The 24,042-nt window shown below is 49.4% G+C and overlaps 1 protein-coding gene and 1 long non-coding RNA gene across 2 annotated transcripts in view; one reads left to right on the top strand and one right to left on the bottom strand.

Annotated features, from left to right (window-relative positions):
- Positions 1-7,735, bottom strand: part of LOC148683112 (uncharacterized) — a 21,038-nt gene extending 13,303 nt beyond the window's left edge. The window contains exon 1 of the long non-coding RNA XR_015947570.1: positions 7,595-7,735. This is a non-coding gene — a long non-coding RNA (uncharacterized LOC148683112). The remainder of the gene's footprint in view (positions 1-7,594) is intronic.
- TBX3 (T-box transcription factor 3) lies at positions 6,772-24,042 on the top strand. The gene is made up of 7 exons (XM_035097865.3): positions 6,772-8,546; positions 10,274-10,541; positions 12,022-12,168; positions 15,411-15,487; positions 17,266-17,423; positions 19,672-20,384; positions 22,645-24,042. Exons 1-7 carry the CDS (start codon positions 8,152-8,154, stop codon positions 23,080-23,082), a joined length of 2,196 nt encoding a protein of 731 aa, XP_034953756.2. The 5' UTR covers positions 6,772-8,151; the 3' UTR covers positions 23,083-24,042.

Raw genomic sequence — 24,042 nt, 5'->3', positions numbered from 1 at the left:
CAAAGAGCGTTCGCACCTTCCCGCTTTTGATCCTCAGATTAGTGCGGCCTCCCTCCAGAATACGAGTCTCCAGGGGGCTTAGTCTGGGAGGTCACTCGGAATCGGCGGAAGTTTGCACACCATTAGGAGGGGAGCGCGGGCGATTTCGCAGGCGGCGTAATCCGTAAACATTCTAGAGGGCCGCAAAGGGTAAAGTCGCGGTGTGGGTGTGCGGAGGAACCTCAAGAGTTTTCTTCCAGTCATCCCCCCCCTTCCTTATCATCATTCCAAAACTGGAAGCAGGAGGAAATCAGACATGATCACCCTTCTGGTAATTCCAAGGTGGAGGCAACAATCCCACACACCCCCTTCAGCAAATCCTATGCATGTTTCTTTTCATTAAAGTAAGTCCATTCAGGTTTGATAGCGTTGCTTTTCGAGGGAGGCCGTTGTGGCACCTCCTACAGCCTACGCAGAAGTAAGTCCCATTGAATCCAGTGCAGTTTTTCCCTCGAGTAAATCCAGTTAGGATTAGCAGCCAACTGCATTTGTGATGCCCCAAATTTCTGATGAAGCGGACTCCTTTTAGGTAATAAAAAGTTATGCCAGAACGACTTCCTCCTTACTTACAAGCAGCTTACTTTTTGTTCATTTGCTTTTGCAAGACAGATCTAACTGGGCTAACCCGCTCTGGAAGTTTGCTTCCAGTTAAGGGGGCATAGTGCTATAACCCTCAAGCACTTTGAATCAGAAACAAATTCCACTATTTCAGCTTTTAAAGCAGAGATTGGATGGACATCTGTCATGGATGCTTCAACTGAGATTCCTGCACTGCAGGGGGTTGGACTAGATGACCCTTGGGGTCCCTTCCAACTCTGCAACTCTATTATTCTATTGAGATTGACTCCCATTACACTTCGGGAAGGATTGCAACCCAGAACCCATTTCCTGGGGCCCAATGAACAATGTGGGACTTATTTCTGAGTGAACAACTTTAGGAGAAGAGGTTGGCCTGTTTGGAATCAGCACTCAGCCATCTTCAGCACCCTTGTCATCTGCCTTGGATCAGACACTTATGGACTCTGCCTAACCTGTCTCACAGGATTGCTGTAAGGATAAAACCTGACATGAACTGGTGGGGGGGGAGAGAGAGAGAGATTCCTGTTGTTATCATTATTCTCACAACTCCTTTACAAAGTATTTGGAGAGTAGGGAGAGTTTCCACTCGGAATGACAGGCTTCATAGAAATGGTAGACACCCAAGGGTCATCTAGTCCAACCCCCTGCAATACAGGAATCACAATTAAAGTACCCGTGATAATAAGGAATGTGAGGGATATCAAGATTCCAAATATTATTTTGCATGTACATACCCTCCGCCTAAGAATAGTGGAAACTGTAGTTTACACCACCCTGGCACCCTGAACAAACTATAGTTCCCAGGATTCTGTCCATGTGTGTATGTGGCTTAAATGCATGGAGTGTATGCTGATTTGCTCATCTTTTAAGAACTTTCCTAGTATGGGATGGGATGGACTCACTAAAAGCTCCTCAGTTGCAAAAGGAGGGGGCTTCCGATGCCCATACGTCTGTTGGAACCCTGTTGTCCTGTGAACTAAAGAGAACCGAGAAGTCTCCCAGAACCTTCCTTCTGGTTTCACGGAAAGGGAACGGGAGGGAGAATCCTGGGTTTTCCCTGTTTTCTCAGAAGGCCTCAACCAGCTCGCAGCCCATCAGGAGCTGGGAGGGAGGGAGGATTGTACGCACTGCTATTAACCCACCCACTCCTTTGTGGGACTCTATCCAGAAGGTGGAGAAGAACAAAGTTTTGGACCAGTTTCTAACAGAAGCCGTGAGGAAGCCTCTCTCACGCTCACTCCGGCCCTTCTTTTCCTGCCCGCCTCTCCCCCTGCACGTCTTTCTCCACAACAAGCTGCAGGCAACTGAGACGAAAATTGCATCTCCGGACACAATTTCCCTGGAAAGTTAGCCCCAGTGAAGTCAGTGGGGCTTACCTCTCAGTAAACACGTCCATATAGGGCAGGACTGCATGGAGCTCCGAAACACTCACTGCCAGCCTCCCCATCTTTTGGGGATCGTGAAAACGCGAGTCTGGCCAAATCCTTCCGTCCAGCTCCCGTGACTCTCCTCCTGAAAAGTATACATTCTCTCTCTCTCTCTCTCTCTTTCTTTCTTTCTCTCTCTCCACCCCCACCCGCTTTCTTGCGCTCCTTCCAAGGGGACCCGGCCCCAGAGTGAAGGGGAGATATTTTGGGGGAATGCAAAGTGGTTCTGGACGCAGCGAGGATTTCACCCCCAACTGGCGCCAAAGGCTCTTAGACATGTGCTCCTTAAGAAACACAAAAAAGCCATGTTGGAGGAGCTAATCGCGTTAGATGTTCCGCTCCTATCTCGCCTACATGATCGCGACGGCCAAAGCCGGCCTCTCCTCCCTCCCTCCCCAAACGGCTTGCCTGTCTCCCAAAAACAACACAATCCCTTTTATCTTTCTTCCCTTCCCCAGGAATTGTGAACGGGAGGGGGTTATAGAAAGATCAGGCCGCTCCGATCCACAAATTCCATTGACCCTTTTTAACCATCACCATTCCCTAGGCGAAATTCTTAGATCACCTTTCCTACACAATAAATATGCCTAACTAATATATATACTGTATAGGTGTTTCATAAGCACAGGCTGTCATTCATACGCCCACACCGACAATGACCCACAAAATCGTGTACAGTACTTTCCCCTTAACTCAGTCGGTTCTGCTGCCACTTTCTCTCTCTTCCACTAAGAGTAGGTATTCCTACTCATCTACTAGTAGGAAAACATAGTCAGGTATAGGTAAATAATATATAACCAATCGCTAATCCAAAAGTATTTTACAGCCCTGGGCCTCTATTAAATTTTGGGCGCATCCACGAAAACTTCTATCGGTACCTCCCCCACTCTTAGAAAAGCGCCTTATACTGCGACAGGTCCATCTGCTTCAGTGTTGTCTGCACTGGCAGCGGCCTCCTTCAGGATTTCAGGCATGGGTCTCTACCAGCCCTACCTGGGGTGTGTGGAAGCTGGGGCCTTCTGCATGCAGAGCAGATGCACTACCACTAATACGGCGCTTCCCCTATCAAGGGAGGCTTCCTTATTCGGAGTTAGAGCCTTTGGTCCATTTAGCTCAGTATTGTCTACACTGACCGGCAGCGGCCCTCCAGGGTTTCAGGCAGGGGTCTCTCCCGGCTGTACCTGGAGGTGCGGAGTTTGAACCTGGCATCTTCCTCAGCAAAGCAGGTGTTTCAACAATCGCCCTTTCCTCATGGCCATAGACTTTCAGCTTTGGGACCCCTCGTCTTTTTCTTCCTTCGCTTCCTTGTTCTTCCTCCCGCTTCCCATTCCCCCTTTCTCGTCAGTGGTATTTATTCGTCACACTTTCCTCCATGGAGCTCAAGGCGGCCCACGTGGATCTCCCTCTCTTCTCATTTTCATCCTCAAAACAACCCTGAGCGATAGGTTACAAACTTGGTGGTCCTAGCTTATGAAGAGAAATTGAAGAGTTGGAAGGGAACCTGCGGGGTCATCTAGTCCAACCCCCTGCAATGCAGGAATTTCAGCCAAAGCATCCATGACAGACGGCCATCCAACCTCTGCTTAAAAACCTCTAGGGAAGGAGAGTCCACAATCACACAACGGCTCTCTGTCTCTACTCCACTGATCAACCGCCTATATTCTCAGCGATTTTTTGCACCTCTCTCATGTCACTAGTGAACATATAAGACAGATCCACGCCGGGCATTTCAGGTACACCCAACCCACATTTTAAAGCACACGACTTCCCCCCAAAGGATCTTGGGAATTGTAGTTTCTCTCTCGCATAGCTACACTTCTTGACACCCTTGGCAAACTACAGTTCCCATGATGAGGAGGGGACGGTTCACGTCCTTTAAATGTGCATTGGCTGTGCTTCCGACGTCTAGCCCGGACGTGTGCTTCCGACGTCTGTCACTCCCCATCCTTGACGCTTAGATGCGCATCACACACTGCAGAAACGCCCCTCTACAACTAGCCCGGAAAACACCATCTCTCGAGCCCCACGAGCCCTATAGGCTGGCGTCTAACTTTTAGCACCTCAACCCGAGGAAGCCAAAGCGCATCCGCATGGCGCCCCTGGCAGCACGCGCGCCCAAAGCCTCTCGCCCGTGTCCCTTCCGCCTTTCCCCCTAACCAAACACGCCTTTCTGGGAACTACCAACTATCCAGGCTCATCCGACCGGCTCCCAAAGACAGCCCGGCAGAGACACACAGAGAGCAAGAACCACAGAAAACGAGAGGAAGTAGGCTGTGGGGCAGAGATCTCCAGGAGGAGCGGCTGGGTCTGGGTCCCTCCCCCACAAAAACCACACAGGGGGACCACTGTCCTTTGTGCTTCCGGTCGGAGCCCCCAACCCCTCCTTTCAGCCCATAGCTCATCCACTCACCATTCAAAAATCGCAGCGCCCCCTAACTTTCAGGGCGATGTAGTGATGTAGTGGTTAGAGTGGCGGACCTGAGGGACAAGGGTTCAAATCCCCACTGGGCCGTGACCGTGGGCTAGTCACTTCCTCTCTCAGCCTAACCTACCTCACGGGGTGGTTGTGGGGATTAAATTATGAAAGGGAGAAGAACCAGGTATGGTCTGGAGCTCTCTGGAGGAAAGCGGGGGGAACTAAATGCAGTAAGTGAAATAAGAATAAACTGCCACCGCGCGCGCGCACACACACGCACGGGGGCTGAGTCGGGATGAAAAGAAACCCATTCGGCGCCAGTATGTTGCTCAATCGCTCTTGGAGGAAGACGAAAATTATTATTATTATTATTATTATTATTATTATTATTATTATTATTATTATTATGTTGAATCCATGTTAGTCTTACTCAGAGTAGACCCACAAAGGGGCATGAATAACTCAGCCCTGTTCAATTCAATGGGTTTACTTTGAGTAAATGTTACTTGGATACAAAGTGACGGAGACGACGATGCACACGCGACAAAATCCTTTCTCGGCTTCCAACCCTCCGTCCGCCTCTGTTTCCTTCCTCCACCCCACGTCCTTCCTCCTCCTAAACACACAGACAAGGTCTGGACATTTCAGACAGTGCGATTTCACACAGTTTGCTTTTCGGATGCGCTAATCAAACAAATGCGACGGGGGGAGGAGAGAAGGTGGCACTTCTGATCCCAGAGACTGTTGAAAAAGAAGAAGAAAAGAAGAAAAACCAAAGGAAAATAAATATACTGCATTGGGTGAGGCAAAAGAACCAGACGGGCAGGCCCCAAGCTAGTCGTAAAGGCGATCCCGGAGGGAGATAGTCCGAAGCTACCCAACCCTTCACCCAGCGAGTGCTGGCAACGGCGCCCCTCAGCGATTTCTTCCCCCAGGACCAAAAGGCGACAAGATCAGGGAGAGATAGACAGTTCTGCGGGTGAAGCGGATCCTGGAGGCGAGAGGCAGAGAGACACCCCCCCCCCGAATCCAGAAGCCCATCTATCTAGCCTGTTCCTCTTTTCTTTTCAAAAGTGATCTAAACCGTAACTGCGGGTGTGTATTATAGCAAATGTCAGGCGAAGCGTCATAAAAGCCTCGATCGCTATCTAAGCTACAAACGCCGCTTTCTATCGCTCGACTGTAGAGCAACAGAGGCGCGCAGACCCGACCCGTCCTTCTGCGTGTTTCAGAGAAACCCTGACAACGGCTCAGACAGGATGAACGCGTTCAAAGCGTCTCTCTCTCTCTCTCCAACCCCCCCCCCCACTTTTTAAAGAAGCTCATCCTCGGTGCTCGCGCCCCATCCCATCTTAAAGGGACACCCGCCTTGGTTTCAACTGGAAACAAGAGGCAAAATTTAAAGGAAGTAAGCCAAAATACTCACGGTGGGCAGAGAGTAACACGTGTGTATGTGTGTACGCGTGTGTGTTCCTGCTTCGACAATCCCATCCGGCGGGGGGGCGGGGGCGGGCGGAGAGGAGCTCGCTCGCTCGCGCGCCAGCACGTATAACCGGGCGTGGGGTGGGGGTTAGGGACCCATGAGAGCCAGCCAGGGAGGTAATAGTGGGGCGGGCGACGGTGGTAGAGCTTAGGCACGCGTGAGTGGGACGGGGGGGGGGCTGAGAGAGAATCAGCCCACCCTTCCCTCCTCCTTCTCCCACACCCACTTGAACCTCCTAGATCTCAAACCCAGCCTAGGCGCGGATCTTCCCCAGTGGAAGGGAAAGGAGGCGATGAAATGGAAAGCCTCGCCGAGAAAAGTTGATGATAAGTCCAAATTGAAAATGTCCCAAAGCTTGGTCAAGCCAGAGAGAGAGAGAGAGAGAGAGAGATTTCCCCACCCCCACACCTCTTGGTTCTCTGGCTGCGGCGCTGTGGGCCAACTCGCCTCTCTGAAGCCCCCTAGAGGCCAGACGCTTACATACACTCTAGCCTTTCCCTGTCTCTCGCTCGCTTTCTCCCAATGGCTGCTCTCAGCTCTCTCTCTCTCTCTCCTCCTTCCGTCCCTCCCTCCCTCGTTCGCTCGCTCCCCCCCCTCCCCGCCCGCCCGCCTCTGATCATGTTGACATATTCGCACGGCACCGAGCGGTGGGGATGCTTTGCTGCAGCGTTACAATTTCCGACACCTTCTTTTTATAACTCGCCTCGGTCCCCCTCCGCTCGACCTGTCAAAACCACGCCTATGGAGCCACACAATTGGTCCGAAAGCGTCAAAGAGCCAATCAAGTATGCGGCAGCTGCCCTGCAACGCCGCACAACACAGCCATTCCATCCCGGCGCAGCCGAGCGCGCTGGCTCAGACACACACGCACTCACACCGTGGATTCTTGGAGCCCAGCGCCGCTTTCGCTCGCTCGCTCGCGTTCTCCCTTCACGGCTCCTTCTCTCGCACTCGCTCGCTCTCCCACTCGCTCTCAACAACCCCCTCCTCTCTTCTCTCTCTCTCTCTCTCTCTCTCTCTCTCTCTCTCTCTCTCTCTCTCTCTCTCTCTCTCACACACACACACACACACACACACACATACCCGTCTCTCTCTCTCTCTTTCTTTTTTCTCTCTCTCTTCCTTGCAGGAACTTGCAGGGGTTGGGAGGGGGTAGAGGAGCGATCAAGGTTCCCCAGTTTTGCAAATCGCTATCGTTAAGGCTTTTTTAAAATTTATTTTTTTAAAAAAAAAATTAAAGAGGACAGGGGGAAAGAAGGGAGGAGAGATCCAAAGAGGAACGACGGAGACGGGCGGCGGAGATTATTTTTTTCCTGGAATCCAAACTTTGGCAACGGCGAGCCGCGTGGGGGGAGGGGAAAACGGAAGCTGCATTCTCTCTCTCTCTCACACTCTCTCACTCTCTCTCTCCAACTTTTAGCGCTGCGAGGAGCCTGATTAGAAACAAGAGGCTCCCCCCCCCCATTCACAATTTCTCTTCTCCTCTCCTCTCCCTCTCATTCACGCACACACACGCACACAAACACACTCCACCTTTCCAGAAGCTTTCGGAGGGGCATTGAATATAAGGAGGGGGGAAGCATAAGAAAGAGCGGGGGAGCGGAGGAAAAAAAAAACACCTTCCGATCTCAACGTTTGCAAGAGACCCACCAGAGAAAGAAGGTGACTTCTTCTTTTTCGAGGCGTTCCTTTTACCTGCACGACCGAACCCTCCTTTCTCCGTCGCCTTCCCCAGAAGTAGCGGCGGAATCTGGCCGAAGTCCTTGCTGCTGCTGCTGCAGCTGCTGCTGCTTTTTCCACCGCCACCCCTTCCTCTTTCGAAACCGACCATTCTTAACATTATAATTCAATCCTTGTGAAAACGCGATCGCTGAGAAGGAGGAGGAGTAGAAGTAGCTTCCCAGCCAGGCGCAAAGACACCCTGGCAGGTTCCGGGTGACAAGATGCCTCCTGCTTTCGACTAGGGCGCTGGGACTCTCTGGTGACTCGCCTATGTCACTCTCCGGCACCCCCCGCCCTGGTCGCTCGCCTCCCCTTCGGACGGCCCTCTCGCCTTCCTCTCTCTCTCTCCTCCTCCTCTTCCTCCCTTTCCCTCCTTCTCTCCTTCTTCTGGGAATCGTGGCCCGACGATGAGCTCGTAAGGGCCGCGCGCTCCAGGATCCAGGACTGCGTCCGGGCAGGCCGCTGGGAGCGAGGCAAGCTGTTGGATGAATCTCTCCATGAGAGAGCCCGTGATTCCTGGGACCAGCATGGCTTACCACCCCTTCCTACCTCACCGGGCGCCGGACTTCGCCATGAGCGCCGTCTTGGGTCACCAGCCGCCTTTCTTCCCGGCTCTGGCGTTGCCCCCCAACGGGGCCGCCGCCCTCTCTCTGCCGGGGGCTCTGGCCAAGCCCATCATGGATCAGTTAGTCGGGGCGACGGAATCTGGGATGCCTTTCTCGTCTCTGGGACACCAAGCCGCGGCTCACCTGAGGCCTTTGAAAACCTTGGAGCCGGAGGAAGAGGTGGAGGACGACCCCAAAGTCCACCTGGAAGCCAAGGAACTCTGGGATCAGTTCCACAAGCGGGGCACCGAGATGGTAATCACCAAGTCGGGAAGGTAAGGGAGATTTGTTCCTGGGCTATTGGAAACGATTGGGGGGGGGTTCCTTCTCTGTCTCGCCTCCCCCACCTCCACACACACCCGCCAACCCATTTCTCTCAAGCTGATTTCCAAACAAACCAATAGTTTCCTCTTGCAAACAAGAAAATAAAAAGCTTAATATGGAATTAGGAAAATATCCAGAAAGCGACAGCTGACCGTGTAAAGCCTTCATCCTCTGAAGGACAATGGGAATACTGTGTGTGTACAACCTATGCAATGCATATAGCGATAGATAGATAGATAGATAGATAGATAGATAGATAGATAGATAGATAGATAGATAGATAGATAGATAGATAGATCTGCCTCCAGGTATCGTGCACACACGCGCAACACTTTATCTGTGCACACCAAAGAGAGAACTGACCGCAGTGTTCGTGGGATATGTGCAATCATATAAAACTGGGCAGAATTTTGCACCGGGAATATTTTAATAAAAAATGCAACAGCTCCCTTCGTGGCTATGTTATGTCTGTAATTTCCTGCACTTTTTGCTGGGGAGCCAGGCCCGTTGGAATGAATGGGGGCTTACTTCCAGGCAAAAACACACCCAGACGTAAAAGCAGGCTTATCCTACTCAGGCTTTCTTTAGCAGTTAAGTCTTTCCACGCTCGAAGGAGATCCAGCCTAGTTACTTCCAAGCAAATCTGTTCGGGGGTGGAACTCTTCGACTGGAATTTTTAAAGCACATTTGAACCCTCACCCCCCGAACATAACATTGCTCTCCTGTAAATGTGGGTATTTTGAACCCAGGATTTCAACTGCTAGAGAAATCCAGATGTAGGGCCCGAAATTTGTGGAGCAAGTGAAAATATTTTAGCACTGGACTTGATAATAATACAGAGCGTTTGGAATGAATGGCTTCCTTACCCCGTAAAAAGTTTGTAAGCTGTACTTACAGCTTATTTAAGAGCTATATGGCAGATTATGCATTTTCCCTAAACGTCCTCTCACAAATTACGAGTAGTTGTAATTTCTATAGAAACACTTTCCATTATTTCATTCCAACGCAGAGAGTTAAAATATATCCCTGATGCAGATTCCTCAGGTTCACATTTACGATGCCAGCTTCATTTTAAACTGCTTTAAAAAATAATAATCAAGTCCCCAAGATGGCTGGAAAGAGGTTAGGAGACTTTGGATCTGTGGCCAAGAAAGATTACCTACTGTTTGCTTTCTTATTTGGGCAGCGACTTTGTAAGGAGACTTTCCAGACTTCAACAGCTCGCTACAACAAAATCACACGTCTTTGCAATTTGGAAATCAACTTAAGGATTTGGGGAAGGGGTGGCAACCATCTCCCAAGCTCTCCAATATCGTTGGCCTTGGACTATTGTTGCACGCTAAATACTGCGGATCTGCGTCTCCCTCCATGCCCAAACCAAATGAGGTTATTTTGAGAGATTTTTTTTTAAAAAAAAAGAATTAAAATGGAATATCCACAAAGGATTCCTATTATCATTTTTATTTTGCACGATAGCAACCAGTCGAGAGAATCTGAAAGTAAATACAGTTCATTGCTAAGGTTGGCGGGGGGGGATACTTTTGCACAATAATATGCGGTTGAGTGATACGCTAAGACGATTCTCTCTCTCTTTTAATATATATTTATATTTATACATTTTAATATAAGTAAAATCTTCGCCTTCTTTGTTTTGTGCTCTGTCTGTGTCTGTCTCTAGGAGAATGTTTCCACCCTTTAAAGTGAGGTGTACTGGCCTGGATAAGAAGGCCAAATATATTTTGTTGATGGACATAGTGGCGGCTGACGATTGTAGATATAAATTCCACAATTCCCGGTGGATGGTGGCCGGGAAAGCCGACCCTGAAATGCCAAAGAGAATGTATATCCATCCAGATAGCCCGGCGACCGGAGAACAGTGGATGTCTAAAGTCGTGACTTTCCACAAACTTAAACTGACTAATAACATTTCGGACAAACACGGATTTGTAAGTGATTTTTAATTCTTTCCCTTGTAACATAGCCTTCTGGTTCTTCAAACGCCGCGCTTAAAACAAAGCAAAACATACATTTGCAAGGTGGAGAGATCAGCTTAGATCGACCCTCGGTCACGCCGCAGGGATTGGGGGTGGCTGGGTGCGTGGGGGAAAACCTATTCGCTAAAACAGCTTTGCAAAGGCCCAACGAGACTGACGTTCGATTTCTATCCCTTCCAGATTTTTAAAGGAAGGGGAGGGGGGTGAGAAATGACTTCATATTTGGGCACTTTGGTCGATCTGCTTATAATAATTTCATAATTGGTTTCTGTGTGCATGTGTTTCAGGGAGGGAAAACGGGGAGGCATCGCAGGACGAGGGTAATCGTTCCCTTTCCATGACTATAAATCTAATTAGGAAACTTCCGGGGCAAAAAAATCCGGCACTCTTGCTCCGATTCTGCTCTAAATCTGCAGGATCCGAACTCCAGCTAAAACGCAGAGAGGGAGAGTAGGGGAAATAAGCAGCTTAACTCGCATCAAATCTGGGATTTGTTTTATAACTTTTCTAGGTATAACTTTAAAACTGACTTAAGAGCCAGCCAGTTGCAGAATTGGGGGGTGGGCAGGGTGCAGATAAAAAATATGGAGGTGGAGGAGAGAAGAGGAAGAAGGAAGGACAGGAAATAAATACACCTCCCCACCACAAAAAAAAAACACCCCAAACGACCCAAATTAAAATAAATTTCCTTGGGATTCCAGCCGGATTTTATCCCCCTCCTAATCGACTTAAACCCATGTTTAAGCTCGGGTCGCTTTACAATATTATTATTATTATTATTATTATTATTATTATTATTATTATTATTATTATTAGGATTTCCTTTCCTCCATTCACATCCCTGTCTGTGTACAGATAGGAAAGCGAACTTTCGGGCAAGGCAGCTCCTCCAGCGAAGTGCAGAAAATGAGGTCATTCCTCCTGGCGAGGTTTTCTTGGGAAGGAAAAAGGAAGAAGCGGGGAGATCCTCGTTTCAGCTTGGCTGGCCTTGGCTGATCTTCCTGAAAAGCCTCAGCGCTTCTCTCTCCCTCTCCCCCCGCCCTTTGGCCCGCTTGGTGCTTGCTCAGAAAACCACTCCGCTCCCTCGCGCTTCCTTTACATCTCCTCGCCAGTCAACTAATGACCCGGGCTTAGCTCTCTCTCTCCTACTGAGTTGGAAGACAATTATTATGATTGCTGGTATTATTTTAAAGCAAAATATTTCCAAGCAACGGTGGTTCTAGGTGTGTAGAAGAAGGGAGGAAAGAAAGAAAGAAAGAAAGAAAGAAAGAAAGAAAGAAAGAAAGAAAGAAAGAAAGAAAGAAAGAAAGAAAGAGGGTGGCTAGGATTTGGAGGCCTAATTTCAGGCTTTGCTGATGTTCCTCCTTTCGTTTTGACTAAGTCTGGATGTGCCCGCTTGTCTGTCTGTCTCTGCCCCCCCCCGCACCCGCAGACGATACTGAACTCCATGCACAAGTATCAGCCACGGTTCCACATCGTCCGGGCCAATGATATTCTGAAACTGCCTTACAGCACCTTCCGCACTTACGTTTTCCCCGAGACAGAATTCATTGCGGTGACTGCGTATCAGAACGATAAGGTAAGAAAGAATCGCTGTGGAGTGCATTTAACGGAATGAAGTGGCGGGGTGGGTAGGGGGTGGCAAGAGAGATGGGTGATCTTGAGCCTCCGATCCTGATCTGATTTGGCATTAATGGCTCAGGAAAAAAATTGGGCCTTGTCTCCTAGCGCACCCCCCCCCCCATTATCACTTCGGCCACTTCAGAAAGAAAGTTAAAAGAAGGAATTAAAATTGTTCTCATTTTCGATGTTCAGTGTATCCAGAGAAAACTAGTAAGAGGTGGTGGAGAGAAAAATAGATTTGGTTTGTAGTGTGAGAGAAAGAGAGTGTAAAAAAGATATCCGACTTTCTCTTTCTGTGTGCAAATGTGAATTTCGAGGAAACAGAACCCTAACCAGACCATACATTAGTTTACTTAAAACAAACAAACAAACAACAACGACAGGGGCTACCAGGCCCCCCAAATGTAGGTCTGGTTCATATTATCCATTCCCGCCCCCCACTTTATACTGCAGTGGTTTTATTAATAGTTTTGGAGTAGTGTTGTGTGTGTTTTTTAAGGAGCAGGGGAAAGAAATATACTTTTAGCACCTAGCAGCGTTTAATAAGAAGGACACAGCCAATTCTGATTTGAGGATGGGGTGGGGAGAGAGGTGTAGTTGTTAAATATACCCTATCCTCAATTATCACCAGGACTCCTGTTTGCGGGAGGCCGCCTCTCCCACCAAAGTGGTCTATCTGGGAGCTTGGCGCGGTCTAAATTTATGGTAATGAATTCAAGGCGAAGGACCCGGCAGACTTCGACTAGCCGGCCTTAGTTTCATTTCATTTTTATTTTTTTCCCCTCGCTGTAAATTAGTACTTTTGGTATTTGGCTTCCCAAACTCGAGTGCGGTGGTTTATGGAGCTTTGGCAGCGCTGCAAGATGGAAACCCCAGTGTGTACTTTGAAAGAGAGAGTGTGTGTGTGCGCGCGCGCGTGTGTGAGAGAGCGCTTAATTCTCCTGGCCAAGCTCCTTGGACAGTTTAGCTCTCTTAAAATCAATGTGGCTCGTGCCTGAACTCAGGATCGCGGTGGAAGTTGGCAGGATATGATGTTGGACGAAAGCGTGTGCTTTGGTGTGGGGAGGGAAACGAATCTGTTGCCGTGTTTCTGCTCCTGTTGGGAAATCGAGGCTTGGCTTGAGGAGGCCCCAGGAAGAAGTCAAACGTGCTAGGGACTAGCCGCTTAGCAGAACTTTTGTTTGATACGATCGCCGAGGTGAGGTGGGGCGAGCGGATCTCGCTTGACTGAATTAGCCCCGTGCTCGGTCCGCGGAAGCCTTTCTCGTCCCCATTCGAGAGAGAGCCGAGAAGCCCCTTGTCCGATTGCCCTGCAATGGGCGTGTGAAAGCGGTGTTGTTAATGGAGCCAAAGGCCCCCCCCCTTTCCTGGCGTTATCTTGAGCGATCTCTTGCAAGAGGTCAGAGAACCCGCATTCCAGCGCTCACCTAGCCAGCCCCGGTCGCCTTCATTAAGCACTTTCTGAGCAATTGGAAGGTAATGGATTGACTCCCGGACAGGCACTGCTGCTCTGAATCCGAACACAAAGACTGGCTAGGTCCCTTTCTTACGTTTTTCTCCTGTTTCTTAATCGCTGGGGGAACAGATGCCAGGGTCCGGCCAAAGATTACACACATGTAATATTTTTTTATTATGCTATGTTATTATATAGCATATAATATTGTATACATATGCACTGTGGCAGTATTTAACCTCCCCATCTCAAAAGGTCTCTGCACTTCTGTAGAAAATGGATAAGGGGAAGGAATCCTATGCATGTTTAATCCTTAGCATGTCCCACTGTGCTCAATGGGTATCCCTTCAAACTAAGGGTGCAGAGGATTGTAGCCTAAGCTTAGAAAGGGAGAGTGTGAGTGAGATCAAAACTTTGGGCTCATCTTCCCACCCAAAGGGACAGCCCAGTATCTCCTGCTTTAAAAGAGGTGGCAGCAATGATTTCAAAAATTAAGCAGGTGCCGAACTTTGGGCACCCAGTGATTTCTTTGAAAGCCAAAAGCGCTGGACATGGACTGGATCCTTGAAGAGAAAGGCATTGCAGTCTTGAAAAGAAAAGAAAAAAGCAACGAAGTGCAGATGTTGTTGATTTCCTCCCACCCATCCTTTTAAGAGTTTGCAGAGGTGAGGGGGGGAGTAACATGCCTGTAATATGTTTGCATAGTATTTATTCAGAGCTCGGCCCCCCTCCTCAACCCACAGCACTGCGTGCACGCACACACACACACACACAAGCACGTGGCCCATGGACGGTAATTACATAAAGTATTTTATTATAGCAAGCGGGTGACCACCATTCCTTTGCGGTTTAATTATGGCAGGTAAAGAGTTGAAACTGAAACATAACTTTAATGGATAGCCAGGGCGGCACGTTCCACTCATTCCTCCGCCAGGGCTCCCCCCTCAACACACACACACACACACAGGCTGAGGCAACCAGCCACTGCAATTGGACTGGCAGAGGTGCATGAAAATGGTCTTTCATGCTGCCAGGGGTGGGTGGGGGGAAGCCATAGGATCCTGGACTCTTGGCCATAACAATATCACATAGTTCAGTTTCTGGGTCTTCTGCTAAGGGTGTTGCTTGGGGCTTTGGAAAGAAACTTTGAGGCATAGTTTGGGATGAAAGCTGTCTAGGCCCCCTGCCTTATTCCCCTTGCTTTGAGTAAGGGCAGGCACAGGAGAACCACTCCACCTGGGTTGGACTATGAAATTAGAGGTCCAACAGGCTGGAAAATAACCTCTATTTTCTGTGCTTGGATCACACCCTTCCTCCATTCAGGGTTTCGCCACCTCAGAAAGCTGCCTTATTTATACAGAGTCAGACAGCTGGTCCAGCCACCTCAGTGTTGTCTACATTGACTGGCAGCTGCTCTCCAGGGTTTCAGGCAGAGAGTCCCTGGGATTGAACCTGGGACCTTCTGCATGCAAAGCAGATGTTCTTCCACTGAACTAAGGCATTTCCCTTTGATCCTTGCATGAAGTAAATCACACCGAGAGCTAGTTACTTACTAACCCAGTTTTCTCCTGGTTTCCAGAGTCAAGGAATTAGGACCAGGATCTTTCCATGCACCTTTTCCAGTGCCCCAGCCATTACACTATGCCCCCCTAAAAATCTGGATCCACTTCGAGATTCCGTCCTTACGCATTATTTCATTTCATTTCATTTCTTTTTTTCTCCTTTTTTGTTTTTTGTAAAAATAGATAACTCAGTTAAAGATCGACAACAATCCATTTGCCAAAGGCTTTCGAGACACAGGGAATGGGAGGCGAGAGAAAAGGTAAGTGGGGATGTCACAGTAGAGTGTGGGGTGTCTGTCCAACTTGCTATTAGCATGTTCAGCCTGGTTTTGAAATGCTCCTATTGTAGGGTCCGTCCAAGGATCTTTAAAACACACAACTCTCATTGGGATGAGTGTTGGTGGAGGGAGGGAGGGTTCCTAGCCTTAGTGGAATCTTTTTTTAGAAAGTGATATTTGTAAACGCCCAAAGGTGTGTTCAGTACCACCCAAGGGAGACATACACAGCTTAGGACACGTGTTTGCCATTGTCGAAATGTGGAACACAAGACGCTGTGGAGAGGGCGTGGCCGGCAGTAGTTTACCCAAAGCAATATTCTAATGAGACGTTGCACTAACCTGATCCCGCATGCATTTAGATTGAAGTAAGCCTTGAGTTCCTTCCAAGGGGTATTTTAACAGCAGGTAGTGTCAGTGAAGAGGAAAACAAGCATCTCTTAGTCTTGCTTAGAGCTTTCCTGTGTGTGTTATCTTTGCACAATATGCACGCAGGGCAGGGTAAGTGGGTGTGGATATTTGTTTTGGAAGGCACTCTTCAAAGGCAAATATTTCTAGATGTTTTGAGCAAAGAGCAAAAAAAAGTTCAAGTAAAAAAAAATTCCTCTAAAATCTGCAATGACCCAGCCTGTATTTAAAGTACCATTTAAGACCTCCTTATTTAAGGGGGGGGAGGAGAGATTCAAACATGTAATTCATGCTTTCAATTTTAAAACCAATTGCTTCATTTCGACTTGAAAGGTGCCCAATATTTAATTTTAATTTTGCAGGTACACATACATTTAGGGAGCAGGGAGACAGCTGGCTCCTGCAAGCATTATTCATAATTTCTCTCTTAAAAATAAAAAAAATAAACTGAACAATAACTTCCTAGTAGCCATTAAAAAGCCAGAAATCCCAGGAATAGCCCAGCAACTTGGCACAGCTGATCGCTGCTGGACTATGGTTGCCTAAAACTCACCATACCCAGCGCAACTCTCCATTTAGTTACAGATTTGATCTCCATCCACCCCACAATAACCAATTTTTCACTCTTCCCAAACTGTGAGGAGATCATCTGCCCCCTATCAGATGTTTGGTTTCTCTAAGCATTTGTGATTTCTGAGATTTCATCTAGACATGAAGAAGAATATTAATATCATATGGAGGTTGTCCTTGCCATGCTCTGATGGCAACTCATTAAAGTTCTTCCCTTCAAAATTCTACCTTCCCCTTGGAAAAGGAATCGACTTCCTTCCAAAAGAACTGTCTCTGGCTTCCAGAATCCCAGTTCCAAACCCGAAACCTGAAATTCTCTTTACTCCTAGAGAAACCCCGCCTTCTTTCCACTGAACTGACGCCCAAAGGCCCTTTGATCTTCAGTAAAATCTGTTGACCTTTGGGGGCATCCTCCGAAGTAAATAACACTGGGGTGCGCAAAGCCCCTTTCTTAAAACAGGCTACTTGCCTAGAAACTCTTTGCGACTCTAGTGCCAGGCCAGTAGGCTGGGCAAGCCTGGCTTCGATGATAAGCATATCTTCAGGGAATCACAACCATATTTATTTATTTTATGCTTAAAAAATCCTGTTTGATTCCATTGGATGTCTTTCCTCGTCCATTGGCCTGAATGGGGCACCAGCTGGTTTTTTTTTCTTTTGTAAACAGTGTTTTGTGGTGCCAGCTGATTTGATTTAGAGAGGTATTATGGTCTGGAGCGAGTGGTATGTGTTTGAGAGTTTCCTCCCTTCTCCAGCGACTTTTAAACCAACCAACTTTTCTCCAGGAAGCAACTGACCCTCCAGTCCATGCGAGTCTATGATGAGAGGCAGAAGAAGGAAAATGGGACATCCGATGAGTCCTCAAGTGAGCAGACGGCTTTCAAATGCTTTGCCCAGTCAACCTCCCCTGCAGTATCAACTGTGGGCACATCTAATCTCAAAGGTGAGGTAGCTCCCTACTTGCCTTTGCCCCCCCCACTCCCTGTACACTCCCCCCCCCATTTTTCTCTCCCTCATCTTCTTTCTATTTCTGGGTTATTACCACTTCCAGGGTTTGTGTGTGTGTGTGGGAGGCAGCATTTGAAGGGAGTTTGGCTGAAGAACAGCCTCCGGTTGGAAAGAGTGGGAAAAAGTTTCGAAAAATTAAATAAACCCCATTTTGAAACTGCTCCAGACATTTTTAAATAGGAAGGAAAAAAACACTTTTCTCCTTTCCACCCTGTATCTATATTTCTTCTGTGGTTTGAACAGAGTCAGCCAACACTGACTACAGCTTCGGAGGAAAGGCAGACCACGGGGCAAAAGTTCAAAACTGCAACCAGTCCATTCATAACCATATTGGAATTTCTAAATAAGGGTGGGGGTGGCGGAACCCTGCAACCAATCCATTCATGTGCATATTGGAATTTCTTTTTTAAGGTGGAGGGGGAACCCCTGCAACCAATCCATTCAAAACCATACTGGGATTTTGCAACAAGGGAAAAGACAGACAAAAAAATAAATCTCCATTAAAAAAATCAAAATATTTCGTATGCTTTTGAGGACAATGCTTTGTCAGACTCATTTCATCAGACTCAGTGTGTTGTAGTGGTTAGAGCACTAGACTGGAATCTGGGATACCAGGGCACTCCTATACTCCCCCACCCCCACACCCAGCCAGGAAGCTTGCTGGGTGACCTTGGACCAGTCACTTACTCTCAGGGTAGCCTACCCCACAGGGTTGTTGTGGGGATGAAATGGGGAGGGGGTGAATCGCGTTTCACAAGTCTTTAAGATGCCACAAAGCTCTTTGAAGCCTTGGGTTCGAGATGCTAATATAGCTAGCTCCCTAAAAGATTTTACGAAAAGGCTCCCTTTGTTTTCCTGACTCTAAAGGAGAACAGCCAGGAGGGAGGCCACAGCCTGGGTCAAATTACCTCTCCTTTTCTCCCTTCAGTCCACAAACCTATGGGCTGTAATGGGAGTTAAGAGGCTTCCAAGGAATCCTACATTTGCATACATACTTGAGGCCTATCTTATCCACCAATTTGGTGGAAGGAAGCCCCTTTGAATTCAATCGGGTGTCCTGAGTAGTGTTCCAGGTGGTGCGCTGGTCTTCTCAAGCAAGTGTGCATAGGATTGCAGCCTTAAAAATACATACAGTACCTTTGAAAGCCCTGGACTTTGCCATGCTCTTATCAGATGGAATGCACCTTTTTTTTCTTTTTTCTTTTTAACCCCCTCATTTGTTACCAAAAAAATTGCTTGAACTTTGGTTCTCTGGGGGGGGGGGGCTGCCCTGTGAAAGCAGAAAACAAATGGCAGGGGATTTCAAGCTCATGTAAGCAGGCCCTGTGTCTGAGGCTAGAGAGAAGCCAGACCCTAACTTTCCCTTGCTTTGGGAAGGAGGCGAGATGTTCCAACAGAGCACAGAAGAGGGGAATAAAAACCTGGGAGAAATAAAAGCTGGGGAATTAATATGATCCTCCTCCTCCTGCCCCCAAGCCTCTCCTCTCTCCTCTCTCCCTCACCCACTTCAATTGGACGTTTATTGTGGAAACAAGGAGATAAAGTGAGCCTGGATACCAGAAGGGAGGGGGAATAGGCTTACTTGCGTGTATCAACCTAACATTTGGGAAGCTCAGCTCCAAACAAGTCTGTTTGAATTCGTCTAGTAGTCCTTCCTTCAGAGGCGGTAAACATGATGGAACGCTTCACCAAGGGGTGGGGAAGGAAGAAGGAATTCCACCAAATAAAAAAATGTTTAGGTTAGGGGAACAGGCAAGGCTAGAACCCTGATGGGCTACTTTTCTACCTGCAGAGATCCCCCTCCCCAACCTTGTAAGACGGAGGACTGAACTGAAGTCAACTGGGGATAGCTCAGCTAAAGTCTTTAGGAATAGTAGGGCATTACATAGATAAGATTTAGAGGGGTGGAGGGTGTATATTCCAGGCCAGACAGAAGGCTGGCAGGGTAAGTGTGCTTGTGTGTATATATTTGTGTATGTGTATGTGTTGTACACACACACACACACACACACACACGGAATCAGTATTTTATTTGCATTGAGCTGTGCCTCCAAAACAAGAGGGGTTCCGCTCCAAGAGGTGCGTCCTGGACCTCCCAGGACAGGAGAAGGGGAGCCTGCTTGACCAACGGATCCATCGTGTTTGCTCTCCGACTGACCCTCTCCCTTCTTTCCGGCCCCAAGATCTGTGTCCCAGCGAGGGGGAAAGCGACACGGAAAGCAAAGACGACCCCTCGGAGGCCAACGACTCCTCCGGGAAGATCTCCACCACCACGGCTGCCATTGCCACCAACAGCAGCTCCGGAGGAGGAGGAGGAGGAGGAGGAGACCCACGGGAGAAGAGCAGCCCCTCCAAAGTGACCCTCTTCCCCCCGGACTCGGCAGGCGGCAGAGGCAGCCGAGAGAGCGCCCCCAAGGCTCCCGCAGACTCAGCTCGCCACAGCCCGGCCACCATCTCCTCCAGCACCCGGGGCCTCGGCGGGGAGGAGGTCAAAAGCCCGTCAAGGGAGGACTGCAGGGGCCTGGCCAAGGAGCCTTTCGCCCCCCTGACGGTCCAGACGGACAGCGCTGCCCACCTTGCCCACCAAGGCCACTTGTCCAACCTGGCGTTCTCCCATGGCCTGGCCGGGGGGCAGCAGTTCTTTAACCCGCTGAGCAACGGGCACCCCCTGCTCCTCCACCCCAGCCAGTTCGCCATGGGCGGCGCCTTCTCCAGCATGGCCGGGATGGGCCCCCTGCTGGCTACAGTCTCCGGGGCCTCGGCAGGAGTTACCGGGCTGGACAATACGGTGATGGCCACGGCGGCGGCTCAGGGATTATCCGGAGCGTCGGCAGCGGCTGCGGCAGCGGCGGCGGCTTTACCCTTTCATCTGCAACAGCACGTCCTGGCCTCGCAGGTAAATTATTGCGGTGGACGTGTAGATTTTTTTTTTTGCCGGGGTGTGAGTTCTCCCCTCACTAAGGCAGAAGCTATTTGGGAGGGAGATCGTTACCTGGAAGTTCCCCTTTCTCCCCGCCCCCGCTCCCATTCTTTGTCTTGTCCATTGGAGCCAACTCCTAGGGGCCAAGGGTCTTCACCCCCCCAATTTTTTTTTGAGGGGGCCTCCCGAAAGTTGATAGGCATTGCCATTCAAATAGTGTCCGTGCGCGGCTTCATGTGATCGATTATGCGGGGCAGGGCTTACTTGCCCCCATGGGCGTAGCCAGGATTCATATTAGGGGGGGGGGCTTTACGTTCGGGGGCAGAACCAAATTATCACCGACACAATTGGTCAGTTAGTTTAAGTATTTTTTTATTTACTTACTTGATGGGGGGGAACTGCTCCCCTTCCGCCCATGGCTACTCCCATGCCCCCCATATTTTATTCAAGTTGGCACCCCCGTCTTGTTCCAACAACAGTCCTCTAATGGATTTCAGGCGAAGGGTCCTAGCTGGGCGGTAAAGCATCGGGTTTGCATGCACAAGACTTAGGTTCCATTCCCCCATCTCCGTGTAGCGCTGCCTGAACTCTTGAAAAGCAGCTGCCAGTTAGAGTAGGCAGTCCTGGTGTAGGAGCCCCAATGGTCTAACTAAGCAGGCCTGCACTTCTCAAGAGGCAGAGCGTCTGCAGAAAGTCCCGGGTTCAATTCCTACGGTAGTTTGTGAAGGTAGGGTCAGGAAGTATATCCCGCCCGAAGCTCTGGAGAGCAGCTGCCAGTCAGTGTAGACAAAAGGGAGCTAGATGGACTAAGGGACTGACTCTGCATAAGACAACTCCCTGTGTTCCATTTCTCCTGCGATAGTGGTCCTAAGGAGTGAGCTAGAGGAAGATTATTGTGTTTGCCTGTTTTAGCAGACTCTTCTGTGACATGTTGAAAAGAGTTCAGATGGATTCTTTATTCGCAGAAGAGGGAAAAGTATGCAAGCATGCCCTGTCACTCTCACCTTCCCACTCATGCTAAAACCATATAGATCGGAGCCATTTCAAGATCAGACTTTTTAAAGCTTCGACTTTCAAATTCTGTGCGTGTGTGCGCGTTCTTGGAGTTTCTTTTTAAGGGTATTCTTATTCCTCTTCTTATTTCCCTCTTTTAAAATAACCTCTAAGGAACTCCGGGCAGCCTAGGTGGGTTATTCTATTCCATCCTCACAACAACCCTGTGAGGAAGGAGAGAGCCATGTCAGCACAGAGGGGAGAGAGCAGCAAGTTTAGCCCGTGAATATTATGACCGAGAGAGGGGGTTTGAGTGCAGCTCTGCTCTGGCAAAGGCCGGTATCAGAGGGAAACAGAGGTGCTTCGTTTACTGACTATATTTAAAGGGTGTTTTTGTTGTTGTTGTTGTTTAATTTCAACTCTCTCACGTGCACTCAAACGCCCTAGCTCTCTCCCCAACACAAACGCTCTCTCTCTCATACACACTTAAACTAAAGCTCAACAGGCGGATGAGGGAAAGGGCATATAGGGAATTGACGACAGGACATCCACCTACCGGTATATCTCATACAAGGGTTCTCTGGAGCTCTTGAATAGGACAGACCATCTTCCATAGCTCGCTCCGGCCACATTTTACAAGCTAAAGAGTTTTTGACTCGCTTGAAAGCGATGCCAACATTTCCTTTCCCAAAAGGCGTTTTGTCCGAGAGAGAGGGAGGGAGAGCGCAGAGGCTTTTCTCTCCCCCCCACCCCCCCGCCGTCTCTTTCCTCTCGAGGTGTTGACTCCCGCGGTTGGAATGGCAGCTGAGGGTGCTCAGCACCTTGAGAAGACAGATGATTGAAAAGGGATATTTTAAATAAATGGAGCTTCAGCTTGGCTCCGGGCCCTCGCGCTTCGAACTGCTGGTCCCGGCGCCAGGGATTGAAACGGCGCTTGGCTGAGAACCGCGTCTCGGAGGCTCTCCGGGGCTGGTTACTGCGTTTTCCCACGTGCATGGCGGCGTGGTGGTGGTGGGGAGGACACACACACACACACACACACACACACACAGAGAGAGAGAGACCCTGGCTCCCCCACCCTGGTTACTAACAGAACCTCGCTTTCCGTCTTCGCCTAGGAGAAGCTGCCCGCTTGGTATTTGTTATGTGTTTGGGCGCAGGTGTTTCCTCGTCTGTTTTCTTGCGCCAACGTATATACCTTTAACTGTGCCAACTACTGACCTGACCTCCGCTTCTCTTGCAGGGCTTGGCTATGTCCCCCTTCGGAAGCCTTTTCCCTTACCCGTACACCTATATGGCAGCCGCGGCCGCCGCCTCGACAGCAGCCACCAGCTCCGTCCACCGCCACCCGTTCCTCAGCGCGGTGCGCCCTCGCCTGCGCTACAGCCCTTACTCCATCCCGGTGCCCTTACCGGACAGCAGCAGCCTTCTCACCACAGCCCTGCCCGCCATGGTCGGCGGGGCGGAAGGCAAAGCGGGCGCCTTGGCATCCAGCCCGGCCTCGGGAGCCTTGGACTCCGGCTCCGAGCTGAACAGCCGCTCTTCCACCCTCTCCTCCGGCTCGGCCGTCTCGCTGTCGCCCAAGGTCGACAAGGAAGCCACCAGCGAGCTGCAGAACATCCAGCGTCTAGTGAGTGGCTTGGAATCGAAAGGAGACAGAGCTCGGAGTGGGTCGCCCTAGAGGTGGGGAGAGGAGGAAGGTCCCCTCGCAAAAACAAAAACCCCTCTCCATCCCCCCACAGTCTCTGGGCTAGGGACCCCTCTTTCCCCCTCCCTCCCCCATTTCTCTGGCCGCTTGCTAGAACTCGCCACTGCCTCTCCCACCTCTGGGGGGGACTGATCAGGCAAGGTTGTGTCCTGGAGGTTGCAGGGGGCGGGGAGCGACAAGCCTGGAGGCCGCTATCCGGACAGAGGCGAGAGGTCGCTCTTGGAAGCTGCTATTGTGAACCAGACTGTGGTGTCCACTGGAGGGGTGGTGGTGCGCACGTGGGGTCAGCGGATCCTGGAGAGAGGTGACCCCTATGGCCTCCCTCCCTTGTTTGTTTCTACCCCTGTCGACACATAACAAACGGAGATGAAAGGAGAAGACACCGAGGAGTGATCCCCGGTGTGTGTGTCCCCCCCCCCTTCAAACGGAGAAATGACTTTTTGCATATCAGTTCAAGCCTGACCACGGCCCATGTCAATCTTTGTTAAAAGAGGGGCGTGTCCCTTTAATACTCGAGTGACGTCTGTCAGCCTCTGTAAGGCTCTGTTTGCATGTTCCATTCTAAGCCTCATTATTTTGGAGTTTTTTTTATTAAAAAAATGCTTGCTTAAGTTCCAAGGGATTTTTTTTTTACCACCCCACCCCCACGTTTATTCTCCACTTCTTCCCTTAGGAACAATTTAAAATGTAGTTGGAAAGATGAGAATTTTTTTAAAGGGCCGTAATTTCCTTGAAGCGGTTCCCCACTCCCCCCCCCCAATTACTGTATATGCAATAACAAGGTTTATAAACATAATAAGGAAGAAAAAAGAAAGAAAGAAAGAAAGAAAGAAGTGGACACTATGGATAAAGTATTTATGTAATTGATGGATAACTTGTAAATAAGTGGCATATGAGTACTCGAAATTAAAAAATTAATTTATTGATATTGTA

The sequence above is a fragment of the Zootoca vivipara genome, chromosome 16 (genome assembly GCF_965207765.1).
Source record: "Zootoca vivipara chromosome 16, rZooViv2.hap1.1, whole genome shotgun sequence".
NCBI classification, from domain to species: domain Eukaryota; kingdom Metazoa; phylum Chordata; class Lepidosauria; order Squamata; family Lacertidae; genus Zootoca; species Zootoca vivipara.
This window is presented reverse-complemented; position numbering and strand designations above follow the sequence as displayed.